This window comes from Ictalurus punctatus, chromosome 5, assembly GCF_001660625.3.
Source record: "Ictalurus punctatus breed USDA103 chromosome 5, Coco_2.0, whole genome shotgun sequence".
Classification (NCBI taxonomy): Eukaryota; Metazoa; Chordata; class Actinopteri; order Siluriformes; family Ictaluridae; genus Ictalurus; species Ictalurus punctatus.
In genome coordinates this window covers 34,733,992-34,740,549 of record NC_030420.2, presented here as the reverse complement: position 1 = coordinate 34,740,549, position 6,558 = coordinate 34,733,992, and the positions used below count along the sequence as shown (strand labels likewise).

The window sequence follows — 6,558 nt, the reverse complement described above, 5'->3', positions numbered from 1 at the left end:
CTGTTTAGTCAATCGAATCAAATCATTATTAATGTTCAAAAACATTCTTATATCATAAATTGGAATTGATACACTGCTAATTCAATGAATCACTCTTACTAAGAATGTAAACGTAATTAGGAATATATAAATATATATATATATATATATAAATATATATATTTATATATATATAAATATATATATATATATATATATATATATATATATTTCAGCGTTTGAGTGTGTAATATTTGAGTGTGTGTGTGTGTGTGAGTGTAATATGAGTGATGTTTACAGTACATGCCGTATTTGGTACTGGATATTTTTCGGGAACATCCTGGCTTTCCTGGACTTTTCCTCGCGTGTGCCTACGGTGGAACGTTAAGGTAAAAATATAAACTTAATTCTATGTAATATTTCTCTCCTAGTTTCTCTTTGTGTTTGTGTTATCACTACTTCTCCCAGCCAATCCGAACACACTGTACTGTTCTCATCCAATCAGAACACACTATACTTCTCTCATCCAATCAGAACACACCATGCCCATCTCAACCAATCAGAACACACCGTTCTGGTCTCAGCCAATTAGAACACACTATACTTCTCTCAGCCAATCAGAACAAACTGTACTTCTCTCAGCCAATCAGATCTTACTATCCTGCCCTGATTTTGGTGAAGAATGATAGAGTAGTAGCTTCCGGTTCTGGTTGTTCTCCCCACAGTACGGTCTCGACCAGCATTAACGCCATGGCTGCGGTTACGATGGAGGATCTGCTGAAGCCGTTTCTGATCAACTCGTTACAGAGGAAACAGATGCAGCTCTGCAAATTACTGTGTACGAAATATTTCATTTAATTTTAATTCATTTCTAATGAGTAGGTGAGTAGCTCCGCCCCTCAGGCCGATTTAAACAGATGATCACTTTACACGTTATGATGACTTGGCGCGGTTCACTTGATGTGATGTTGTAATGTTGTGATGTGATGTTTGTGTGTGTGTGTGTGTGTGTGTGTGTGTGTGTGTGTGTGTGTGTGTGTGTGTGTGTGTGAGATAGCGTTTCTGTATGGAGTCGGCTGTATCACGACGGCGGCTCTCTGCTCTCTCCTGGATTGGGGAGTTCTTCAGGTACATCATCGGCCTCGACACATTACACCGAGTGTACAGTGTAGGAATGAAGCGCTCTATTTAACACACGTCCTCAGTTCCCTTTTCTAAAACTCTGTACGAGTGCTCCACCCTGAAACACAGGGCGTTTGTTTATCTTGAAATATTTGTGATCTGTTACAGAGCATGCTGCTAATTTGTGTGTTGATGCTGTACGTCTGTTATATCTTCGAGAAGTTTGTGGCTGTGAGTCACGCTGATGTGACAGGGAGACGTTCTGATTGGTCGCTCAGTTACAGTGGTGTTTAATAGGAGTAAAAAACTTCAGTGATCTCATACATAAGTGAAAATTGTTGAAAAAAGTGCAAGAGCTTCTTTTTGACCTTTTTTAAATGATGTTTAATGTCATAATTAATGAGAATTCCAGCACTGAAGTAGTGAAGACACTGAAGCCGAACTCGTTTTCCTCCCAGAATGCAATGCAACTATACCCCACTGATTTACGGCAGAGACCTGGCGCAGCGAGTTAGCGGAACACAGCATGGTGTTAACAGCGGTGTTAGTGTGAAAGTTGAAGCTTTGGAAGCTGATCTGTTTGAGCAGAGTGTACAGATGAGGAGGTCAGAAAGCTGGACAGACTAAAGGACTAAAGCACCGCTGCATCGCTCTCCACAGAAGGGGTCAGAGTATAGTAATGATTCCACTGATGATTCTAATAGACAGGGGGCTAAAGATACTCTAGGGAGCAAAAGAGAACCCAGAACACCTCTTCACCTGGTGAGGGGCTGATACACACTTCATACTCCTTTCGGAAGATGATGATAAAAGGGGAGGGGCTTAACAACAGAGTAATACCATATACATGTACTCAATCTCCTTCCTGTATCCTGTATCCAATCACAGGGCTCGTTTACAGTCATGGGCGTGGTTAACGGGCCGCTCCTGGGCACTTTTATCCTGGGTATGTTCATCCCAGCTGCAAATAAACCGGTAAGAACCTTGACATGAACCATGCAATGCATTATGGGAATTCATCTCTACTGATACATATAATGACTGAAAGCGTAATCATATTTCAGTTATTTCCTCAAACATGAAATGCCATGAGTTCAGTTTGTCTACTGATGTCATATTAATACTATTATCTTCAAATGTACTCAAAAATAATTAACTATGAACAGCAGGAAACTCCTTTCAACTAAACAAAATATTTGCCAAGTGGCAATATATCTCATTTAAATCTGCGTCAGTTCTCTCAGGTTCTGTTTCATACAGTTTTATCGTGAACAGCCTCCATTATGGAATTTATTTATCTGAAAAATGCTCAGTTTCTGAATATCTTACTTTCTTTAAATTAAATCAAACATTTCTATGTAACATTTTTACTTCTTTTTTTTCTGGAAAATCTAAAATTAGTATTTTTTTGACACTTGATTGTACATTTTTAAGACAATAAGATCCCATAAAGGTTCTTCAGTTGTCGTCTCTGGATAAATGCTTAAAGGTTCTATGTAGAACCTTGCAGCAATGTTTCCCGATCAGGAAGAATTACAAGTATAACCCCTTATTTGGAAGCAAAGACTCCGTGATTATTTAGTTTAACACTTCGCTTCGTGGTTTTAGATTATTCAGTGATTCATTTGGATAGTTCAAGGTTCTCAGACTCCTATAAGGGTCCGACTTGAACCCTTTCTGATAGAGAAACACTGTGCTGAAGGGTTCTACATACAAGCTGTACAGGTTCCTTTAGAACCCTTAAAGGGTTGTAGTTCTTTGGTTCATCTTATGTAAACAACTCAAACCATCTTGGGTTCTCAGGGTGCGTTTGCTGGCGTTGCGGTGGGGTTCTCTCTCGCTCTGTGGCTCGCTGTTGGAAGCTCTGTGTATCCTCCAACCCCACAGAGAATGGGTGTGTTACACACCAGCGCAGACTACTGCCCTGCGGCTAACACTACACACAACTCCACCATGCTAACAACACCATCACCTACACTATCACCTCCAGGACCTGCAGAGGACTGGTGAGTAAAACACGTAAAGATGGAGGTAATAGTCCAGCGGAAGGACTAAGGAGCTACGAGGATGTTGGGGTGAGGCGACATGCGTGAATTTAGATTTTTTGCTAAACTGCTTAAGGTCAACATTTCTAACATCTTGATGTTGGTGAGAAATTTATTGGCCAATTATTCCACAAACTCACAGTAACAGCTTCTTATTTAGGGAACAAATGCCACTAAAATGCACGTTTTTATTCAATAGTGCATTATTATACGTTATTATTATACTGATAAGACATGTAGTAATATACATTATTATTATTAGAATTATTATTATACATTAAATGTATTTTGACATCTTTTCAAAATGATTTCTTTATTTATTTTACAAACTTTATGTTATTCAATTACATTTTTAAATGTCTCCTGGAATTAATCACTCATATTTGTAATTGTCACCTCGGGTGATTCAGTTACATTTGTAAATGACTCATAGAGTGATTCACATAAGTTTGTAAACAACTCTTGAGTGATTCATTTACCTTTCTAAAACCACTCCTTGAGTGATTAACGTAAGTTTGTCAACAATATTGTGAGTGATTCACTTATACCTTTAAATGACACCTTGACTGATTTACTTAAGTTTGTAAACAACTCCTTGTTACAAGCGAGAGTTTAATCCTCCACGTTTATGGAAACTTTGTTCACTCTGGTGTGGCGAACAGATACCAACACACACACACACACACACACACACACACACACATACACTAACACAGTGTTAATTGTTGTCTTGTCATGAATAATACTTTAAGTGACTCATTTCACTTTGTGCTTTATCGTCTCTGCTGCTCTCGGCTGTAGGCATCATGGTCTTCAGGATTTTTACTCCATATCCTACCTTTACTTTGGAGCTCTGTCCACTGGAGCATCTGTGCTAGCTGGATTAGTGGTTAGCTACCTAACAGGTGAGACTGACACACCCATATTAAAATGGAATGCTAAATATTTCAGTTCAATTCAATTTTATTTATATAGCGCTTTTAACAAAGGACCTTGTCACAAAGCAGCTTTACAGAAATCTGGATATAAATTTTAAATTCGAAATGTATAAATTTATGTGTAATGAGCAGCCAGAGGCGACGGCGGCGAGTAAAAACTCCCTGAGATGATATGAGGAAGAAACCATGACAGGAACCAGACTCAAAACAGAACCCGTCCTCATCTGGGTGTGATTATAGTCCGATAAATATAAATCATTTCCCATCTATAACTGTAAACTTAAAAAAAAAGGCTAATTGTGTAAACAGGGACTTGAGTATGAGCATCATTATACTATCGTTTTAACTTTAAGTCTATCATATGAAATGGAAGTTATTAACTGTTTAATTATGGAGACGTGCGTGTGAACTGTTCTTATCAGTCGCAGTCCTAAGGCTATTCACATCCACAATCACATCCACGGGCATGCCACAATGCTACATGCTCACTTGGTTTAATCCATGTTTCTGTTAAATACGAAACATGTGATGATGTTCACAGATTGTTGGATTCTACCCCATTTCATAATTCCACCAGGCTAAATCAAAATTTCTTTTAGGACCGACACAAAGAGGCTCGATCCAGCCTGGTTTGCTGTGGTGGGATCTCAAACCTCAGCGTGATGCTCCTCAGGAAAGCACAGTAAGCTTTGAGGAACCTTCAAACACAAATTCAAACACAAATCCGCCTATGATTCAGATTTACATGCTGATTAACACAAATACAAAATTCATTCATTAGCCCAGTGAACTGTCTTTTTGTGTAAATGACTCCTTTCAATCAAACCTATAATTACTGTAACTTGGCTACGTACATAAATGACTCCTCTGGTGATTCACTTAAGTTTGTAAACGACTCCTTGACCGATTCAGTTACATGCTGATACACACGCATACACAATTCACTTTGTAAAGCAGTGAACCATGTATTTGGGTAAACGACTCCTTAAATGATTCAAATTCAATCACGTTGGTGAATTCCTCAATTAAGTTATTGTATGTTCATAAAACAACTTGTTTCCTGATTAATTAAGTTTGTAAATGACTCCTTGTGTGATTGGATCCTTGGTCGGAGGGACAGTTTGAGCCCACATGCTGGTGAAAACGTTCACTCTGCCGTGGTGAACAGAATCATGACGTAAATCTTTAGATGGAATAAAATGGAATGAGGAAATTGTGTAAACGTTTCATTATCTGTTCAGTAGAAGTGATGAGGAACCTCACGTTCTCATGAATCATGCTGTTTCTCTCCTCCGCAGGGTGAATTGATGACCCTGAATCCCTCCGTCGTCCTTCTGAACCCTGAGAAAGATGTTGATAAAGAGCAGAAATCCGTGTCTGTTGTGTGAGGAACGTTTGTGTTGATTATGGATTAAGATGAGGACATGTGTCTTTATGAATGTGTGTTTATTAAATCTACAAATACAACCAAATACTCACAGTGCGATGAGTCATTCTTCCTTCTGCTGATTTCTGCTGATATCACTCTCTCTCTCTCTCTCTCTCTCTCTCTCTCTCTCTCTCTCTCTCGCCCTCTCTCTCTCTCTCTCTCTCTCGCTCTCTTGCCCTCTCTCTCTCTCTCTCTCTCTCTCTCTCTCTCTCTTGCCCTCTCTCTCTCTCTCTCTCTCGCCCTCTCTCTCTCTCTCTCTCTCTCTTGCCCTCTCTCTCTCTCTCTCTCGCCCTCTCTCTCTCTCTCTCTCTCTCTCTCTCTTGCCCTCTCTCTCTCTCTCGCCCTCTCTCTCTCTCTCTCTCTCTCTCTCTCTCTCTCTCTCTCTCTCTCTCTTGCCCTCTCTCTCTCTCTCTCTCGCCCTCTCTCTCTCTCTCTCTCTCTCTCGCCCTCTCTCTCTCTCTCGCCCTCTCTCTCTCTCTCTCTCTCTCTCTCGCTCTCTCTCTCTCTCTCTCTCTCTCTCTTGCCCTCTCTCTCTCTCTCTCTCCCTCTCTCTCTCTCTCTCTCGCCCCCTCTCTCTCTCTCTCTCTCTCTCTCTCTCTCTCTCTCTCTCTCTCTCTCTCTCTCTTGCCCTCTCTCTCTCTCTCTCTCTCTCTCTCTCGCCCCCCCCCCCCTCTCTCTCTCTCTCTCTCTCTCTCTCTCTCTCTCTCTCTCGCCCTCTCTCTCTCTCTCTCTCTCTCTGTTGCTCTATCTCTCCATCTCGCTCTCTCCCTCTCTCTCTCTCGCTCTCTCTCTCTCTCTGTGTGTGACTGGATAATTAATGTCTAAGATTCCGTACGTTCCTCGTGAGACCTGACTGGATAGTGTTGATATTCTTATCTTTATTTGAATACACTTCAATCAGCACATTTCTGACACACCCTTCGGCACTTCCTCGGTTACACCACACACCTGCACAATACCTGTCTGTCTCACCAACACACCTGTCTGTCTCATAGCCACAAGTGTATTCATTTACAGGCTGAAAAGGAAAGAGATTAAATTATGA

At 40.5% G+C, this 6,558-nt stretch overlaps 1 protein-coding gene and 1 long non-coding RNA gene across 3 annotated transcripts in view; one reads left to right on the top strand and one right to left on the bottom strand.

Moving 5' to 3' along the window:
- The window catches only part of slc5a5 (solute carrier family 5 member 5), a 14,809-nt gene extending 9,257 nt beyond the window's left edge, over positions 1-5,552 (top strand). For both annotated transcript variants that reach the window (XM_053680510.1, XM_053680511.1), the window contains 8 exons: positions 280-368; positions 705-817; positions 1,037-1,107; positions 1,990-2,076; positions 2,905-3,107; positions 3,948-4,051; positions 4,684-4,766; positions 5,383-5,552. In XM_053680510.1, the coding sequence (XP_053536485.1) occupies positions 280-368; positions 705-817; positions 1,037-1,107; positions 1,990-2,076; positions 2,905-3,107; positions 3,948-4,051; positions 4,684-4,766; positions 5,383-5,472 (840 nt within the window). In that variant the 3' untranslated portion in view covers positions 5,473-5,552. The remainder of the gene's footprint in view (positions 1-279; positions 369-704; positions 818-1,036; positions 1,108-1,989; positions 2,077-2,904; positions 3,108-3,947; positions 4,052-4,683; positions 4,767-5,382) is intronic.
- LOC124628207 (uncharacterized) overlaps positions 1-5,645 on the bottom strand; it is a 6,278-nt gene extending 633 nt beyond the window's left edge. The window contains exons 1-2 of the long non-coding RNA XR_006982593.2: positions 5,564-5,645; positions 5,348-5,425 (exon numbers count right to left, since the gene is read on the bottom strand). This is a non-coding gene — a long non-coding RNA (uncharacterized LOC124628207). The remainder of the gene's footprint in view (positions 1-5,347; positions 5,426-5,563) is intronic.
- Positions 5,646-6,558: the final 913 nt, after the last annotated feature.